The 21,020-nt window shown below is 48.2% G+C and overlaps 1 protein-coding gene across 1 annotated transcript in view; it reads right to left on the reverse strand.

Annotated features, from left to right (window-relative positions):
* Positions 1–21,020, reverse strand: part of TOX2 (TOX high mobility group box family member 2) — a gene marked incomplete at its 5' end in the record, with an annotated part of 81,399 nt that overhangs the window by 51,341 nt on the left and 9,038 nt on the right. The window contains one exon of the mRNA XM_008936055.1: positions 3,809–4,054. Within this exon, the coding sequence (XP_008934303.1) occupies positions 3,809–4,054 (246 nt within the window). The remainder of the gene's footprint in view (positions 1–3,808; positions 4,055–21,020) is intronic.

Below are 21,020 nucleotides of genomic sequence, written 5' to 3' on the forward strand. Positions count from 1 at the left end.
TTTCCTAGAGTGAAAGAGAGGACAGCAGAAAAAAAAGAATCTGCTATATGAAGAATTTTCTGTTTCTTGTCACCAAAACAAAAAATAACATGCCTTCCCCACAGGAGCCAGCCCTGCCTCCTCCTCAGCCTCCCTGCACACCACTCCACCAGTCCTAACCAGCCTTCTGTCAGCTCTTTGCCCACTTTTGCCCATCCATCCCTGCTTCCCTGCAGCTCCCTGCATCCTTCTTCAGCATTTGAAAACTACCTCAACTTTCAAATAAATAAATAGATAAATAAAGTGACAGAAATGGCAGTGAAGAATCATGTTCTAGAAAGCAGACCTGGCCCACAGGGCAGAGCAAGGGGCGTGGAGGCCTGTGCTGGGGATGATGGTGCTGAGGGGATAAGGAGGTGATGGCAGCTTTGGGTTTTCCCATCAGGGTACAGCTGCTCTGCTTGAATGAGGGGCTCCAGGTCCTGACAGGACCCACCCATAGGTGGGCTGGATCCAAGAGGAGGGCCTGGCATGCAGCAAATCCACCCTTTCCAGCTCTCACCCTGCCATGGGAATGTCTGTGCTGATTTAAACTCGCTCTGGCTTGGTATTCATCTACATAATGCCAAGGCTCCTCCCTTGCAGAGGCACTGGGAGGTTTAATTCAATCTAAGGATAATACTGGGACACGCCAGGACAAGAGACACACCAAAGGGGACAGCAACCTCCACCTGTATTTCCCTTCTTCACTTCTAAGCTGTAGAGGAGACTCCCAAGCCCCAGTTCTCTCAGCGAGTCCTCGCTCACATCTCTTCAGCAGGTTGAGATGTTCTCATGAGGATGCCTTAAAAATATCCCAAGGCTCAAGCTACTTCTTTAGCTGAGAAGTCTGACCAATGTCTAATCATTTTACCTTGACTTGCTGGTCATAAGCCACTGTATTCAAACCAAAAGCCACAGCAGTCAAGGCAGGAAATAGCTGTGTATGCAAAACCTGGCACCACCACAGCAAAGAGCAGCAGCAAGGAGAGAAGCTCCTGGCTCCAGCATTTGCATGAGCAACGTGGGTCCTGGGACAAAGCAAACACCTCTGCACACCTCCTCTGCAGCAGGCAGGCAGGGCTGGCTCCCAGCCTGGCTTCCCACCACGGGGGGTGGTTGATTTTGGGCAAGGCAGCAGCCATGGCCCAGTGATGCCTGAAGCATGGTTGGCTCCATGGGGCCACCACCGAGCGGGCTGTGGCTCCACGGGCACATGGGCACGAGGTATGGACTGCAGGAGCTCAGAGCCTGCTCCAGCCCTGGGATTTTGCTGTGTTCCCACGTGCACGTGCTGCTTTTATTCCTATTCACAGGAATTCTGTGTGACCTGGGGGATGGAGGTGGCCATTGTGGACTGGATTGGAGACTCGATGCAGGCATCCGAAAAACCAAAGGGCTGGAATTTGAGTGGGCATGGAAGAAAGCTTGGACAAGAGGGTAAGGCAGGATTTAATTCTGACCTAAAACTGCAATGCAGTTCACCCCCTGATCTACTTCCTTTGCTGCTGGGACCTCTGAAGATCTATCACAGCTCCAAAGGTTTCCACTTCAAACTAACCAGTTTCAATTCACTATCAGCTCAAAAATTCAGGGTTCACAGGATTTTTTATTTTCATGGTAAGGGGGCAAACAAATCTTAATCTCTCTACTCTACATTTACAGCCCACTAAGCCCCCTTCTTATCTTCTCTGGCTCCATCCTGATTTATTGTCACAATGCTGCATTTGTAAAACAGTACCATAAAGTAAGAAAGAGAACATTTCCCAAGGACTACTCCCAAATAAATTATTTCAGACGTAGAGAAGCTGCTTAATAAATGCCACTATTCTTGTTTCTTTAGGTATTTTGGAAAGTGATTTATAAGTGCAATATCACCTCTCAAAAATGAGGCAATCAACACAGGGTAAAATTATCATGTTATGAAAATAGGGGTCAGGCAAAGGGGCTGTGCTTTAAATTAAACCAGGGAAAAATATTTCATCTGAAATTGACTCTTTTTGTCTCAGAAATGAATGTTTTAATCACCTAAGAACCTAAAAGCTAACACAGAGCCCTAAGTAATAGAAATTCCATAGAAATAGGCCTGTATTCAATACTGATGGGCAGAAGATGATATTTTTCTTAACCACATTAACAATGGAAGTCGGAGATGCATCAAGACTTTAGAAAGCCCTGGGATTTTCTTAGACTAAGAGATAATATCCCATTTAAATATTTAAATATCACCACCTTTCAGACTGTTATCTATTCAAGCAATCAACACCAAATGTTCTCCAGCTAGCAGGCTGCTGGACTCACAGGCATGCTATTTAAGCAAAATTAACTCTGATATTGATGCTGTCCAATGGCACCCAGGAAAATCAATGATCTCAGAGAGAAACAGCACAGAAAAGTAAACACAGGACTGTATCTGCTAAAGAGGAAAATATTATTAAACTGCAACAGTGTTAATTCAATACCACTGTCAAAATCAAGTCACAACCTTTCCTCAGTGCTGCTGCTGAAGCGTCGTAAGGTCTAATTAGCTCTGAAGTTTCTTCCCAGAGCTGCACTCTACTTCATTAACCCTCCCCTGTTTATTCCTACAGAAGAGTCATCTGAAACTTTGCAAGGTATCTCCTTGCCACGGCGTGAGCCAAGAGGCAATGTGAGTGTGCAAGGGCCAGGAGGGGTCTTGTTCCCCTGGAAATCAACAGGACAGCTTTCCCTTCATGGAGCATCCACGCTTCTCCTGCTTGATGCTGCTGGGGCCACCCAGGCAGCAGGACACAGGGGTGATGGGGAGGGAGCTTTTCCCAGCAGGAGAAAGGATGCAGGGTGTAGGGACTATGAACTAGTGGTTTTGGTTGGTCACCTTCACACGGGGGATGGATGAAGTGCTGGGGTCTAAAGCCCCAGCCTTGAATCAGAGTTGACATGTGGGTGATGTCCACAACCAGGCAGCAAACATCTTCCTCTTGGTTTTCTCTCAAAGCTTGGCCAACCTTGGGTGAAAACCAATGAGATCAGCACCAAGTGCCCCTCCCTTGGCATCACCATCAGGTGTCCTGCCTCTAGAGTTAGCAGCATAAAGAGTGGCTCTGCCCCCATGGTATGGAGGAGTTATCTGTGTGGGGGATGCACTATGAAGGATTTTCAGTCACTGGGAGGGCTCCCTGAATGTCCACTGCAGGCTGAGCTCTGGTGATGGTGGGACACCACCAGAAGCAGAGGGAGGATTATGTGTGTAATAATGGTGCTGGCTTTTGGCAACTGCTGTATGACTGGAATTGGACTGGTCACCTAGCTCCTGAGCTGGTTTGCTCCTGTCCTTGCTTTGTCCTATACCATGAGTGAATATATCTCAATGTTTTTGTTTCTCCAGTGGTTGGCCACCTCACATCCTCCATGTATACTTTAAAACTGGAGGGAAAGATCTGGCCCTTGAGTTGCTTATTGATGAGAGTGTCCTTCCTATTAGGGCAGGCAGTCAGCAGAGGAATGGAGCACAAGCCCTTTGCTGTGTTCAGTGAGGATGTTACACACATGGAGGAAAATCACCCACTAGCTGCTCTGCAGTGGTTAACAAGGCTCAGGAAGACAACAAACTGGAAGCATAAAATTGCCACCATGAGCACGGCCATGCAGGTGACTACAGCATCTGCCACGCACCCCAGCCTCAGAGGGCTGTATCACCAGCTCTTCCCAACCCCCACTGCAAACAGCTCATCATTAACATTGTTCTGTACTCAAATGGCAACTCAAAATACACAGAGGCTTGAGATAGTAAGAGGAGCAAGTCACTGACCGTGGGTAGCTGGCTGGAGAGGAGATGCCCATCCTGACTCAACATGTTGGAGACCATGATGGCTGGCAGGTCCATGTTCTGGTAGGGGTACGCTGGGATCAGGCTGTTTGGAGGGAGGCTGTGGCACAGGGAGTGATATCCAGTTTCGTGGTCCACCAAGTGCAGGAGGGAAGGGTCAGGGAGGTTGGGAGGAGTTATGGGAGGGATCTCATAGTCTTCGTTATTCTCACTCTGACTGTTATACGTCTAAAACATGAAAAAGACATTTTGCAAAGGATCACTGCCTTGTTGCTTTAGCAAAGTGACTCTGTGTCAGAAATACAAAAGCACATTCCAGTGAAAAGAGGAATTTATATTTGTTTTAATAACAAGACACCTCTAGTCCCAGCCACCAGCAGGCTGTGACTAAGGAGCCAGGCAGTGAGTGTGGCAGTGCTGCACTGTGTGCCACCACAGGTCCTCACACACCTCAGACCCACCCAGGGCATCCCCCCTGCTCCCCTCTCCCACCCTGCACCCCTCTAGCACACCTCCCAGGACCTCAGCAGACTCCTCCAGCCCAGAGTGCAGCCAGGTGAGCTGTGCTCACAGGGCCCCCAGCCCTTTCCAAACCAGCTGCTGCATTTTTAACTCCAAGTCCTTCTCTGAGCACCCAGCTCAGCCCTTACAGCACCTACACTTGGTATTTTCAAGTGGTTTTTTGAGAATTAGCTCTGTGGAAATAAGCAGAATTAGCTCTGTGGAAATAAGCAGCACTTTGCAACAAAATTCTCGTGGATTCCTCAAACTCCAGCACAGAAGCTACAACCAGGGAGGGATTTGGAAACAGCCTTCACTTGTTTTTTAAGAAAGGCAGTGTTTGCATCCATCCCATTGGCTGCAGGGACTGAGGAGGGGATGAGCAGGCAGCAGATCAATGCCTGCCTAGGAGGCTGGTGCCACTGGCAGAACTTTGGGTTCTTTAATCACAGGCTGCTTCCCAAGGCACCAGGACTGCTGATAAGAGGTGAGGTGGAACTGCCCCACAGGGGAAAGGATACCTGGTTCATAATGTAAGTGTGAATCTATCCAAAATCATTAATTATCAATGCAGAACATAACGAGTCTCTGGCAGAGGAGGCTTACACTAAACTTCTACTGTTTCACATATTATTATAGCATATGAAATTCTGATTAGCCATAGTATTATACACATGGATTTTAAGCAAAATTTCCCAGATCACTTAGTTTCATGGTTGGATTTTGACTTAATACTCGATTTGAGAGCAGAACCCCCAGAAGTGTGCAAAACCAGCCAAGCACTGTAGGCTTTGTTCATCCACTGCCCCAGAGCCCCCACTCGGATTCATGCTCTTCATCACCCCAGGCTGCAGGGGGGAAACCCTTAAAAAGCTAAAATACAGCTCAGATTTCACCAGAATACAGAAGTCAGTGGGAGAGGAGCAGGAGGGAAGGAAGTGTGTGTGGCTAGGTGGAAGGGCTCCAGTGGGAGCTCTCCAGCTCTGCCTGTGAGACGTGGCGTGTCAGAGCAGGGGGTCAACTCCTGCCCCCCTCCAAAACTGGGGCTGGAAGTGGCTCAACCTCTGCTCAGCTGAACCACCACCTCTCCCCTCCCATTGCAAAAAGAGGGAGAAAAGAGCAGGCACTGCACAGCCCACCCAACCCTTCACATCCACTGGCTGGGGGAAATAGGAGTCTGCAGGAATCACAAGGCAGAGCCCAGGCTGAGGCTGCTCTGTACCAACAGTTCCTGGGAGGGGGAAATTCAAGCCCTGTTATTTCTCCAGCCAGGTTCTGCCTAGCTGTGGTATCACAGGGGGAAGGCAGGGGGCTGAGAGGACGTGCACCACAGCAGACAGCCAGACACCATTTAATACATCTAGTAGTTCAGTTTCTGGCTGGGCTCCACTCTTCGAGGTGCTTCAATTATTTCCCAGTTGTTTAAGAGGATTTCACTGCACGCTCTCAGGGAAGGGTTTTAAACAAATCATGGCACAGCAAACTTGTTCCTCCAGCTGGTTTAGTTTGGTATCAGGTCTAGAAGCAAGTGGCTTGGCTGTACTTAACGAAATTATGTAAAAACCCACACCAAATTTCCTAAAGCCCTCTTCAAAACGACAAGTCCCTTCTGCTGCTGCAAAGCAGCTCAGCAAAGGGTTTTGAGGTGGTTTTGTGAGGAGGGTGAGAGCTCTGCTGCCCTGCTCAGCCCCTGCACGTTTCTGCCTCTGTTCTATTACACCCAGGGGAAAAAAAGAAACCCAAAGACGTGTTGAAATCACAAAGCTTTCCAAACAGCTACAGTATTGTGCAGACAAATCAAAATTACAATCAAAGCTGTACACAAGCAAAATCAGATTAGACAATATCCAATCAGCATCATCAGCCTTGGCACTCACCAGCTTTTACACCCTAGCACTACAATTTTCCAAAGCAAGGGGGTGTTTATTCTATGTGTGTTTTAAATAGACCTCTAGAAAGATAACGAAGGGAGATCAGACAGACAGACACTGGAAGGGCAGGATGGGGGGTGATTTACTGTCACACACGGTACCTACTGACACATCCCAGGTGACATCTCTGTCCCCCTGAGGGATGGTCTCACACCACGTGCACAAAAGCCATCGTCTCAATCCCTTTGCCAGTAACACACCACACTCCTTTTACCACCACGTGGGCTACGTTGCAGAGTATATTTTCTATTCTTATGGTAATTTGAATAAACAGCCAATTATACATTGTAAGGATGCATTACAAATTAGGTTAGTGAGCTGCTCTGAACTCATTCATCCCACCAGGACTCCGAAGACGAGCACACAGAAGCTTGCTCTGCTGAAAGGCTGCCCACTAGGGTACACAAAAAAAGATACAGGATTTTCCACTCTCAAGCAGATGACAGTTGTTGTGATTGCACATTATTCCTCTGCATCCTGCAACACTGAAATCAGCTGAAACAGGCAGCCTCTTCTTGCAAACCCTGCACACCCTCTGCCATCAGACAAACCCCCAGTCAGCATTGCTGCTGCTTCACCTCCTGCTCCTCTGCTGCACCTCCTCTGGGACTGCAAACAAAGCCAAGCCCTGGTGAGCTCCTACCAACCACCCAGTGACAAACCCACCCTGCCCAACACCAGGGGCCTGAGCCCAGGGGAGTGATCCCAGCAACCACAGCAAAGAGGAGGCTGGTCTGGATCCACCCACCCTCCCTGCACCGTGGCCAGGCAGCTCCACACGTCCAGCTGATCTGAGACTGAGGGATTTCCAGACCTGTCAGTGCAGGGCAGCTCCTGAGGGACCTGCTGGGATCCAGCCAAAGCCCTAACTACAGCCACGTTTGAAAAGCCACTGCAAATTCACTGCGTGGCTGAGCCAGGAGGGAGCTGCAAACGTTGAGCGTGTCTGCTAATTAAACCTTCATGTTTCTCCTGCCTTCCCCCTCTTGGAAGGGGAGGAAAGCTCTGCCCTTTACAAACCACTCCACAGCCAGCCAGCAACATCTCTCCACCACACGTTGGTGTTAATCACAGAGAACATGACTTGACCCAAGACCTGGGAAACAGCTCTCCTTGGCAGCATGGCAAGTGGCCAGTGACCCCAATTCCCCCCTGACTCATGTGTGATTATCCATGAGGATCCAGCAGCCAAGCATCAATTCAGACAAATACTACTCATAAGGAGAAGGATAAAGATTTGCAGAATCATTGCAGGTAAATATTTGCTCTGTCAAATATCATTCAACAGCAAATATGAGCCTAAGAGAGAACATTTATTCTTGGTAACGAACCAGGAAATGCTCAGGCTGGTGTGATCCATCCCACCCTAATCATCCAGGGGACACAAAACACCATGGACGTTGTACCATCCTTCATCTGCTAACTAGGTTTTCCCTGGAAGAGCTTATTGCTGTAGGAATGTGACCCTCTAGACACTTCAGACATTAGATGAGTCCTAGCAGACCAATACCAACCTGGCAAGTCTGCAAAGTGGACAACCATGGCTATCTAAGAGGCTGAGAGGAAGGACCAAGGGCTCCACCTTGAGCTCCTGGTGGGCATGAGAAGACACAGAGGTTATGGGGTGCCCACACCATCACATGAGCTGCTGCTGGAGGCCTTCCCTCACCTCCCATCTAAATCCAGCTGGACACAGGGATGGCAGCAGTGCCTGTGCCCCAGGGCTGTGTCCCCAGGGAGAGAGCTCCTCTCCCACCAGCACCACCAGCTCTACCAGCACAGCTTGGGGAAGGGGTTCCAAAAAAACAGCTGTTGGCTTGTGAGCTATCTCAGTTGTACCAAAGGTGGATGATGCACCACGTCAGAAGCCAGAAAAGCACATTGCTTTGTCACAGAGGGACCTTCCCTGTTTCTCTTACACACATACAACAGGATTCACCACGTGCCAGTGTTGACACAAGCTGCAGGGCATGCCAGGCTGAGACAAGGCCTTGGGCCATATTGTTTTGCCAAATGGATACCCTGTCAGCAAAGACAAGGTTATCAACAGGAAGATCAGTATGGATTTATTATCTGGCTCCTGGAGATGGAAGAACAACATAACCCAGCCAGTCACAGGTACAGCAGAGGAAATCATACACTCAAACAGCATGGAGGACACCAACAATATAGTTTGACTAATAAGGGGTGGTACAAACAAAGCCACAACCCCACCCACCACAGGTGATACAACTGAGAAGAAGAAGAAAGGAAGGAACCCAGCACCCCCCACAAAACCATCCTGGGGGAAACAGCAGATGAGATCATATTCAGATATTATTACCTCAATCATTCAGAGAGTCAGAGGGTCCTTCCTAAGGAACACTCTGCCTGGTACACCCACCAGCAGACAAACTCTCCCCACACCCCTCCCAGCAGGGCCTGCTTAAATCTTGTTCTCTTCCCAAGCAGGACACCTGCTGCTGCTCACCCCATTGGCTTTCATCCACCATTGGCCTGGGTGAAAGCCAACAGAAATGTTTTGGTGCTCACCTGGCCTTTCCCTCAACAGCTGATGGCTTCTCCTCACACAACCAGCCTCAGCTGCCTCTGCAGAGAAGGGAATCACCCACCTACCAAACCCCAACCCTGAGCACCTCATTTATAAAGAGGAAAAGAGTCCAAACACAATGAAAAAGGGAAAATCAAAGCTTAGAGAAGGTGAGCTACCTTGCATTTCCTCAAAAGACGACAAACTGCTCTCCCACAACACGCATTACTTGGCACAGGCAGGATCATATTTGCAGGAAGGGGATTTTGATAGGTTCTCCAGCACGTGAACCACAGAGGTTTTCTGCTTGGTGCAAAGCACTGAAGCCACGGGGACAGAAACACTGGTCCAGGTGGCAGGAGAACATGGAATTCACTTGATATAGAATCATTAAGATTGAAAAAAAACCTCTAAGATCATCAAGTCCAACTATCAACCCAGCACCACCATGACCATTAAACCATGTACCGAAGTACCCTGTCCACACGTTTTCAAACCCCTCCAGGGATGAGGACTTCACCACCTCCCTGAGCAGTCTGTTCCAATGCTTCATCACTCTTTCATCAAAGAAATTCTTCCTAATATCCAGTCTAAACCTTCCTTGGCACAGCTTAAGCCCATTTCCTCTTGTCCTATCACTGGTGACTTCGGAGAAGAGACCAAGCCCCACCTTGCTCCAAATTCATTTCACAGAATGATTGAATCATAGAATCATTAAGGTTGGAGAAGACCTCTAAGAGCATCAAGTCCAACTATCAATCCAACAGTACCATGACCATTAAACCATGTCTCCAAGATCTCCTTGGCCAGCTGCTACAGCAGCAAAGGCACAGCTCCAGTGTGGTGCCATGGTGCTTGGTGGGATGGGGGCTGTGAAGGGAACAAGCCAGCAGTAGTCAGGGGAGACAGAAAATCTCAGTTCACTCAGAAAGATAAAGGTTTCAGAGCCATGACCCAACTCTGCTACTCACTGGGGAAGCTGCTGGTTTGGTTTTATTTTTCTGTTATTTTATATGCTACCAAAGTCAGAACAACATTATTGGGACTCTCTGGCCCCAACCTGTCCAGTGGTACCTCATTTATGTGGGTAGGTGATGAAGAAGAGGGTACCAGGTATTAATCATCACCTGTATGATGGACAGTCCTTGAGATAGAACCTGGGTAAGGACTCGTTTGTGGCTGAACAGAGGCAACAGAGGTGCCAGCCCCTGCCCCGTGCCCTCAGCTACAGCTCAACAGGGCTTTTGGGATTCGTGATGTGAACCACACACGTGTGATTCTGCTGCATCCCCTTTGGTGTAAATAAAAGCTTACAGTCAGCTTTTCTATTGTCCAAGCTGCGACCGACCTGCATCACCACCTCACCAAAAAAAGCTAAAAATAATGGAGTTCCATGAACAATTTATAGCAAAAGAAATCAGCCCTATTGGAGGCTTTTAAAAAGGCTCCAAACTCCCTTTTCTTTTTTCCTTAAATCACTATCTTATCCAGAACTGGAATCCTGTCAAGAATAGTGGATAGCAGAGAACTATAACTTCTTATTATGTGTATAGTGATTTTATGAATTCAGCAGGGAATGAAATGCAATTTTGTCAGACTTGTCTGTGTTCATAATGACCAAGTCAAATTAATCATCGTGGATAATACTCCTGTGTCAGCCATTCAAGAGATTTTTTAATAGAATTTTTCTGATTCATGTCTTGCAGTACATCAGATCTGTAGTAATGCAGGCACTTCTAAAAATCAGTGCAATTATGGCTTCTTGTTGGCCTGTCATTTTCCTGGAATAAAAATGTCTCTGCAAAAGTCATACACCGTACACAAACCAAAATGGAAAACAAAAATAGAGTTACAATTAGGCTTGATTTTTTTCTAAAGATTTAATATCTTTTTGAGGTCATTATTTACAGGCAATATATATAAATCTATAAAGCTACAATGCCTGATGCTGAAGAGGGACTGGTTTAGCACAACCTATACCAATTTTGTCCTGGTTATCATTCTTCCCTCCATTGCCCTGTGAGTGAGTGGGTTTTGCAGGCATGGGAATGACCATCCCATGGAACAAACTGGGAATAGGGAACAGGCTTGCAGGCAAATTATTGTGTTTATTAAAAATGTACCCAGGAAAGCCCCCACAGATCCCAAAGGCCTCTCTCTGAGGAAAATCTCTGGTTCAGGAAAAGGTTATGGTTACCACGAAGGCAGATCTACCCCCATGGAGGCAGCACTGCAGCATGCAATGGTAGAGAAAGGATTAGTAAGGTGGTGTTCATCCTTCTGAGGGGAGAGAAACAGACCTCTAATTCCCCAGCAACACAGACAAAAATGAGTTCTGAAAGCAGCTGCCCCCCAGGAATAAAGAGGAAGAAACATGTAATCCACCTCAGGTACCTCAGCCTGTCCTCCTCTCATTGCCAGGCTGCAACTGCCTTGTGGGTGAGTGCAGGGAAGGACCCTGTCAGGGCCACAGCACGTCCCAAAAGAGAGCTCCACTTGAACCTGTTGGGACAATTGTCCCTACAGATCCATCTTCTCATGCCAACCAGTACATGCTTGAGAGAAAAGCTCTCAAAACCACTTCAATCCTACAGCCACATATTGTCCTCCTGGGAACTCAAGACCACTTAAGCAATCAGCCCAGCAGCTCATCAACGTGCTGACCTAAATACTGGCCAATATTAGACAGCATTTGGGGGGAGATACAGCCTCATCTGGTTTTACCACCCTTCCTCCACCCTGCATCTCTGCTAAGCTCTTTGACATCCACACCTAGCACCAGGGAGTCCCCAGGTCCCTATAGAACATCCAGCTCTGGAGGCTGAAGTCAGTATGACAACACCACGTCCCTATAAACTTCAACTTCCAAATAAGCAGATGGGATAGTGAGGCTCCAAGTCTGACAGCATTTTCAGAAGCATTCATTATTGGCTTATGCAAAGGTGGGCATCACCCAGGGCTCCTGAAGCCCCTTTGTTGTACCTTCTTAAGCAGGGCTAGGGCTGCAAGGCACATCTGGTGTGGAGCTGCTCCCAGATCCCCTGTAGCAACATCGACCTTCCTCTGTGTTTTAGCTTCCTACCCACACTGACGAGGGAAGTGTTTCACTTCACTGCATGTTTTTGTGGCTATTCTTCCCCAGTCTTTCAAAGCAAACGTGGCAGTGCTCCAGGGAAAGCCAGGAGATGAGCGAGCTCTGCTCTGTGTCAGCACAGTGTAACCTCTGTCATCTGTCTCCATCAGCCTCCTTAAAACTGTCAATGATGATTTTTGCCTGTTTTTAAAATGTATTGAAGGGCCTGTACATCCACTGAGATAGGAACCAATGGAGAACTAAAATTAGACTGGCTGGGCCAGACAAATATAAAATCTTTTATTTTCTTTCCCAGTATCTTGCCTGGAAGCAGACACAAGGAATGTGATAATATTCTGCTCGAGAATATCATGCATTTCTGAGAATTATTTGAGGAGTACAGATCTTATATAATTGCCTTTTGTGTCTCAGGGCATCCTGAACTTGCATAATATGAGGGCACTTCATGGAGATTCGTTGCTGGGCTGTACAGATTTGGGGTACATTACATAAAGATGTATAATGCACCATAAGCAGGTCAAGAGATAAGGTGGCCTGGAAACACTCATGGAGCACATGCAAGGAGGAATTAGTAGAAAACACTCTAAGAAATTAACTCAATTTGGTTTCAGTCGAGCCAGAAGGACTCAGAGCAGGAAGGAAAATGTATTCTGAACAACACTTGTCCCAATTTGGGTTTTGTCTTAGAGAGTATTTTCCCTCTGCTCAAAAATGAAGGTGTTTGAGCAAATCAATTTGCTCCAAAATAAAGAGATTAAAAAATGCTTTTGTGCCCACTTGGTACAGATGCTTTGTAGCAAGTTTTTCAGGGTTTTATCTCAAAGGATGTGGCCCAGCCCACTGCACATGGTCAGCAGGGCCACACTCTGTGCCACAGGAATCCTGGCAAGCACTCCTGCTTTACCTAGAAGGCTGCAGCAAGATCCTCCAGCAAAGCCACAATGGCAACACAAACCTTCTTGAATCAAGTCTTTTTTCTTCCAGATGTGCCCCTTTTTTTTCATATGTGTGTATATATATATATTTATTCTCATTAGCAAAGACAAACTTTCTCTGCATGTCCTTGCACACCAGGGCACACCTCTAGCCACCTTGGAGTCCACCACTAACACACTGCCAGATGGAAACACTGCACATCCTGGAGCTATGGGGGCAACCTGCAAGCTGTTCTTCAGTGGCCCCACACTACATCTGGTTTGCTCTCATCAATATACATATAAGGTGCTGGAGAGTGTCCACAGAAGGGCAACAGAAGCTGCTGAAGGCCCTAGAGCACAAGTCTTAAGAGGAGCAGCTGAGGGACCTGGGATTGTGGAGCCTGGAGCAAAGGAGGCTCAGGGGAGACCTTCAGGCTCCCCACAGCTCCCTGAGAGGAGGTTTGAGCCAGGTAGGGGTCAGGCTCTGCTCCCAAGGAGCAACTGATAGGACAAGAGGCAACAGCCTCAAGTTGCACCAGGGGAGGTTGAGTTTGCACATGAGGAAAAATTTCTTCTCCAAAAAGACTTTCAAGGCCTGGCCCAGGCTGCCCAGGACAGTGGTGGAGTCCCCATCCCTGGAGGAATTTAAAAGACATGTAGATGTGGTGCTGAGGGACATGGTTGAGTGGTGGACTTGGCAGTGCTGGGTTAATGGTTTGACTCAAAGGTCTTTGAAGGTCTTTTCCAACCTAGATTCTATTCCAAGCTACGATTCTGTTCCTCTCTCTACACCACCTTCTCACCTGCAGCTGAAGTATTAACCCCAGGCTGTCCTTCCAGTACACAAACAAAACTTCCCAGCATTTGTAGTGGTTGGTCCTGCTCATGGTCCCAGCCCAAACTCCCCAGGGCAAAGCAAAGCTGCTGTTCAGGAGTAACAGCTCTTGGTACTCTTGCCTAGAAAGTGAGGGGACCAGCCAGATGAAATCACAGACTGGGGCAGTCCCAGTACATTTGCTGAATTTCTATATATCTGATGTTGTGAGCCAGGCCAGCAGAGCCAGTAGTGGCAGGGATAAAGCAGGACCTTTGAAGCCCAAAGCATCACTCACCACAGAAGCACTCAGATTTGAGCCCAGATGCAAAGAGAGACTTGGGACCCCGAAGCAAATTGACAAGAAAACGACACAGATTGCAAAAAGAGAGGTAATGCAATCTAACAGAAGCAGGGGCACCCCCTCCCCATCACCCAGGCTTGACATGTCTGATTAGCAGGAGGAAGGCTGAGGTGTGGGGAGAGCCTGCATAATGTGGTGCAATCCAGCACCTCCCCCAGGGTGCCCAGCTGCTGCAGAAGCAATTTCACAGCTCATCATCCATTATGAGATTAAAATAATTTTTTTTTTTTCCTCCTGTGAAGTATTAATAAATTGTGCAGGCAGACCAGAGTTGGTGCCATTTCCACAAATGCTAGTGAATCACCCACCTAGTTATTTCTTAATGGGTTGAGTATCTCTGTTCCTCTTTATCCTGTAATTTAAAAAAATAAATACACAAACTTCTTTATTTGTCTCATCCTGCCCCGAGCCAGCCTGAGTTAAGCCTGGGGACACTGGGACAATGCAGAGGGGCTGTCTCCTGTGGACCTGCCCCAGCACTTTAGGAGGCAACAATACCAAAACATCCACTCGACCACTACGAAGGGGAAAGTGCAATGCAAAAAAACCCCAAGTGCACGTTGAATTCCCTCCCAGAGTTCATTTATTTTCCCTTCTGGGGGCAGAACTCGCCGAGGCGTTGCTGATATAATGGGGCTTCCTGGGTACACACAGTGGAGATGTAAAGCTGTAGTCAGAGCACCTCTAAAGGCTCTTTGAACATCACTGCTCTATTACAGGAGCAGCCAAAGCAGGCACGTTCAATGTTTAAACTCCCCATGACAAATGCCTTCAGCAAATATGGTGTATGTATTTATCCAGTGCTGCCGTGCCCCCGGCGCCTCCACAGCTGAGGTGCTGCTTACCTTTTCTTTCCTTTATTTTATTAAAATTAAGAATGTATCTATGCTTTGCAAAATTCCATCTTGAAATCCTTCACCTGCAAAACATTTCAGACTGCCAGGAAGTTGCCAAAATGAGAAAAGGAAATTAAAGGACGTCACCAGCGCCATAAATCGGGTTCTCCTGAAGAGCCTGAGCCCCAGAACCTGGCTCTGGGATGCAGGAGAAGCACCAAAGCTGGATACCTCTGAGTCACCTTTGCCAAAGTGAACCCTGAGGTGAGCTGGCAAGAGCACCTGCCCATTTTCAGTCTCAGGGATTTGGTTTGGGTGGGAGGTGCCTGAAACGCCAGGGCAGGCAACGTCTGTGTTTGGGTAAGCAAGGCCTGGGTCTGGTTGGGCAAAGGAGATATTACAGATCACCTACAGGACCCAGATGCCTCACTCCTTGCAGACCCTACATATCCAAAACTCATCAATGTGCCAGTCCTTCCAGTCCACGAGATGTCCAGGTAGTCACCCAGGATCTCTCTCTACACCCTTTGCATTTGCTGAGCTTCTGAGTGCCACAACCACAATCCTTCTTCCACAGCCAGAGTGTGTGAATTTTATTCCTTTAGTCACTTTTCCAAAGCAGAAGCTGTCATGTCACAAGAGCACAAAGGTGCTGGGCTCTTAGGGAAAGCATGAAGCACCAAGAGACTCCTGAAAAAGACTGTGAAAACTGTAGCATGGTGTGTGGCCAAGTATCCAAACCCCCAGTGTAGGTGTGAAAATCTCAGCCTTTAATATGTGAATTTTGGGAAACAGATTTTATCTTTAACAATTTCAACTTTTTTCTTTTTTTACTTAAATAAAAGCAGTCTTATGTATGGTAGCTAAAAAAGGCAGGAACACACACACTGCTGTGAGGGGCTCATCTATGCCCTAAATCACAGATCCTCATCAAATGCTTCCTAAAGCATCAAGCACCTTGGGCAGAATGAATTGCTAGAGGAGGTACCATCCTTTCAGGAGGAAGGCAGAAAGAAAAACCACTGAATTAACAATCAAAATAGCAAAGTTTCCCCCAAGTCATGACAAGTCTCCATCTAGGACAGTCTCTCTAGAGAGAGCTCTAGAGCTCAGACAGCATTTGTGACACGGGGAAGAGCTCTGCAGAGGGCACCTTCAGCAGTACCAGCAGGAGCTTCATGACCACAAGGGACCCAACCCAACACCCAAGGCATGAGGTAGGAGACACTCCATTAGCAGCTGCATCCAAAGAAAACCAGCCCTAGCTATCCAGAGGCCAAACCAACTAAAACACTTCAATTATTAAGCAGCTGGAGTGGTTCTCTATTATTTTCACCAGTTCAGAACATGCCAGGTAGAATCTGAATTGTTCCAAGGGAAACAGGCAGAAGAGAAGAGCCAAAAAGAGAGGAAGGTGCTAACAGAGAGGCAGGGGAGGTTCTGAGCACAATCAGGCTGCAGGTAATAAAGCCTAAACATTGACCTTGTGGTAACAAATCACATTTTTTCTATGTACTCAATGGCTTCAGGTGCCACCTTTCAAATCCAAGCCCACACAAAGCTTAGATATTTCCACAAACCTGTGAAGACTCTGAGGTGAATCCTCCTATTGCTAATACTGGTACCAAACTGGGCACATCAAGAGTCCTACCTGGTGTTACCAACAAGCACCATCCCAGTCTAGCCCCAAATATGATCAAAATGGGACAGAACCTTTTGAGGAAGATTCTCAGAGAAGCTTGGCTGCACCCTGAGCTGCATCTGCTTTCACCACTTCTCCTCCCATCCCTATTCTTGATATCCAATAACAGGAACCTGTTTCCAGACTGGAACAGAGGGAGGCAGAAGTTGTCAAACAAGGATTGCATGGACAAAACTGAAAAGACACAACAGAGGAGCCTGGGTGGCTCTGCAGAGGTCTGGAAACCAGGGCAAAGAGAAGCACCCTGCACGCCCAACTCCCAGTGTTTCCACCACCACAGCACCAGCTGCCCAAAGGGCTTCAAAGTTTTCTGTGTTTTTCTGTTTTACAGTGGCCTTTGCAGTTTGATCCCCAGCATCTCTCTGTGAGAGTGATAAATTAATTCCTGAAGGTGCATTCAACTGTCTGACAATTTCCACCCTTTCCCTGCAGATCCTCTCTTGACCTTTCATGACCAGTTTTCTCAGGGAAAACCTGAAGGGCTGAGCTCAGAGGGTTTTGCTAACGAGCCCTCTGTGCATGCCAAGGGTGCATGCAGGACTCTGCCCTTGGCCAGGGGGGTGGAGGAAACGTCCCATCCCTACCAGCATCACAAGACATGCAAATATTCATGCAAAAATACACAGCTTGCAACTTTCTAACACTTGGGTGAGCAAACTCCTGCTGATTTTATGAAACAAGGCTCCTACAGCTTGGCTAAATGAATATAATAATAGTAAATAGTGATGCTTCCCTTTCCTATGCTCAGTGCAGGGAAATCTGCCCTGGGATGAGGGCTGGGCAGGTGATGACCACACGTCTTCCCTCTGCTTCCAGCGTGGACTCCCACCTGCAGCATCCTGACCCACACACAGAAGAGCACGACCTGCTACTCCCCTGTGCCCCCCCTGCTCACAGAAGGGATCAGCATCCTCCTCCTGGCAGGCCTGGGGTGCAAACAAGCACCTTCTGGCTATTTGCTTCCAAAATGCACGAGGAATGGCTGAAATCTGGGAATAAAAGCCCCTCTGGAGAAAAGCAGCCCCTGGCTTGGAGCCTGGCGTGGGGAGCAGGAGCCCCCAGCACCATGTAGGTGTCTGGCTTTGTTCAGAAGTCATTTGGAATTCTTAAAATAAATTTGCCAAATTGTCTTCCAGAGACTGATGGCTTTTTTTCCCCCCCCCCCCCTTCCCTCTTTAATAAACTTTCAGGGGTGTCTTTATTGTTATGTCTAATTTTAGAGAAAACTAACATTTCCTGAGATTCAATTTCTCTCATAATTGTTGGAAGGAAACTAAATTGTCTGCTGTAAACATTCACTGTATTGTGTGAAAAGTATCTTTATTACAGCCCACTGGGAATACTAATAAAATTCCCAATCCTTGCCCTTCCTCACTTTATTTTTTTTTTAAAGCTCACTCTTTTCTCCTCTAGACCCATGAATGTCAGTTCAAACATTCTGCAGCCAAGACATGAGAACTTAAAATATATTATTTAACGATCAGGGGTAGAATAAAGACTTGTGAGCAGCAAGATCCTTTCTGCCTTCTCTTTTTGGAGCTTTCTATTACAGAAAATGAGAGTGGCTACTCCATTTGTCTGTGCACGTGCTTAGAGTTGATGAAAAAAATCTCATTAGTTTAGTCTGACATATACTCAGTACAGTCAATGTACATATTATTTTTCCCCCCCGTTTTATTCTACAGCTGCAAAATGATACTAAATTTCATAAGATTGGAACAAAAACTGTGGTCTTGGAACATTTCCCTTTAAGGGTCTTATATTTATTCAGAATTCATGAATCATTTTCCAGTAATACAACTATAATTACTCTTAAAGTGTTATGTTTGAAGGTTTAATATGAAATACTTGCAAAAAGCTCTTTTTCACTTTGATAGTTTGTAATCTTCATGGTAATCAGATCAGTTAGCTCCTTCTCACAGCAGCCAGGAAAATACAATTTAATATGAATCTCATATTCTTCACCCATGTTTTAATTAAAGTAATAACAGCCAAGTCATATTTTGCCCTTTACAGTGTACACAGATGTAGAGACCTGAGCTATACAGCACCAGCTCAGACACTTTTGATGGCTGCTGATGGATTTCCTAGTTTGAAGATAAATTTAATTCAGGCTTCCTCAGAGGCTTCTGGCTATGAAGGCAGTGTCAGCAAGGAGTGAGAGCCAGCACAGCTCTCAGGTGAGCTGCAACATGGGTGCAGGGGCCAAATGCAGAGCTCTGGCTCAGCTCTGCCACCCCCCACTCCACCAGCAGCAGCTATGACAGTGTCCCTCAGCTGGGTCCAGTGCTGGAGCATACCTCCTGTGAAAGACCAGTGCATCCCTACCTGTCTGAGTTTTGGTTCCCATCATAGCTCTGACCAGCCTGGTGTGGGCATCACTGCCAGGGAAAGCTCAGAGCCTTCCCCAAAGGAGCAGAACCACGTGGGACTCTTGGCACACAGATTCCTCTCCCTGTGTCCTCTCCACTCTGCCTTCAAGAAAGGGGATGCCCAGGGGTCTGCTGAGCAACTCACAGAATAATGGTGGGGTTGGAAGGGACCTCTGGACATCATCTAGTCCACCCTGCCTGCTAAAGCAGAGTCACCCAAAACAGCTTGCCCAGGATTGTGTCCAGGTGGGTTTGGAATCTCTCCAGAGAAGAAGATTCTACAAGCTCTCTGGGCAGCTGCTCCAGGCTCGGCCACCCTCACACCAAAGTTCCTCCTCCTGTTCAGATGGAACCTCCTGGGTTCCAGTTGGTGCCCGTTGCCCCTTGTCCTGTCACTGGGCACCACTGAGCAGAGTCTGGCCCCAGCCTCTTGCCCCCCGGGGCCCTTCAGCTCTTGCTCAGCACTGCTCAGATCCCCTCTGAGGCTTCTCCAGCTCAGCAGCCCCAGGGCTCTCAGCCTGTCCTCCTCAGAGACATGCTCCAGGCCCCTCATCATATGTGGAGCCTCCTCTGGACTATCTCCAGTAGCTCCTGGTCTCTCTTGAACTGGGGAGCCCAGAACTGGACCCAATACTCCAGAGGTGGCCCCACTGGGGCAGAGCAGAGGGGGAGGAGAAAACCTCCCCCTTGACCTGCTGGCCACACTCTTCCTAATGCACCCCAGGAGACCATTGGCCTTCTTGGCCCGGAGAGCACACTGCTGGCTCCGGGTGAACTTGTCCAGCAGAATCCCAGGTCCTTCTCCACGGAGCTGCTTGCCAGCAGGACAACCCCTTACCTGCACTGGTGCGGGGGGTTGTTCCTCCCTGGGTGCAAGACCTTACACTTGCCTTGTTGAACTTTGAGGTTCCTCTCCACCCAGCTCTCCAGACCTCACTGCAGGGCAGCACAGCTCTGGTGTGTCAGCTGCTCCTCCCAGTGCTGCATTGTCAGCAAGCTGGCTGAGGGTACACTCCCTCCTGGGGCAGCAGCAGAAGAGCTAACACAGCAGACGGGCTGTGTGTAGGCACCAAGTCAGCCCATGAGGTCCCACCACTGAGTTAGAGCAGTGAGGGGCTGGGTACCATTTCTTTTTTTGGGTACCAAGCTGCCAGAGCAGCACAGGACACCAGTTTGGATCCACTGCTCTGCCCAGCTGCATGAAGGAGTAGAGGCTGGAGTGAATGCCTGACTCTGAGCATAAGGAGCTGGATGGCCACACTACATAACCCTCATCATCCTCCAGCAATCCGGGCCCTGAGACACTGTGCTGAGCAGGTCAGGGGTTGTGGGGCTGGAGTGGAGCCCAACCCTGCACGTGCCCTGGGCAGCCCCAGAGCTGACATGGAGCTAAGGGTCACCTGCAGCCCGCTGAGGCTACGGAGGGGTCTTCCTGTCTGCACAGGCCTTCATCCAAACTCTGGAGTGGAAAATAACACTTTCCTGCTGGAAGCAAGTGGCTTCCCAGTTAATCACCCTGCAGTGACAGCAGACCCAAACACTGGCTCAGGCTGGGGCTCTGATGAGAAGAGAAGCAGCAATCAATCAGCTGGGAAAGGAAATCCCAAGAGCAACAGGCTGCTCGCTGCTTGTGACTTTTTTTTCCTTCATATTCCTGAAGCCCACAGTGCTACACTTCCACAAACACAATTTTCCAAAGCTCCTCCCCACAGGTCCATCACAGAGCCAAACCCAACCCCCCCAGCAGGATGCAGTAGAAAATCCTGGTCGTTGGAGCTGACAGGGAGGTTTTGGAGCTATCAGAGCTCAGCATCAGTCGCTCGTGTGGAAGGACCTGGCTCCCAGTCACCCCAGGTCACAGTGGGCTGCTCCCAGTCACCCCAGTGTGAGCAGCTGGAGGATCTGAAGGCAGAACCAGCTTGTCCATAAAAGCTCTGGGATTGCCTTTGCCTGAAGTGACAGCTGCCACTCAAGGAGAACCGAGCTCCCTCCCAGAAGCAGCAGTAGCTGACCAGAGGGGCATCATCAGAGGGTTTAAAGCACAGAGAGGCACCACATTAATGTGATACCTCGAAGGCGACCTCCTCCCTTCAGAGCTGCCCCAGGTTCCCCTCCAGGTAGGTCTCCCCCTTG

The sequence above is a fragment of the Merops nubicus genome, unplaced genomic scaffold (genome assembly GCF_000691845.1).
Source record: "Merops nubicus isolate BGI_N331 unplaced genomic scaffold, ASM69184v1 scaffold5392, whole genome shotgun sequence".
In the NCBI taxonomy this organism is placed as follows: Eukaryota; Metazoa; Chordata; class Aves; order Coraciiformes; family Meropidae; genus Merops; species Merops nubicus.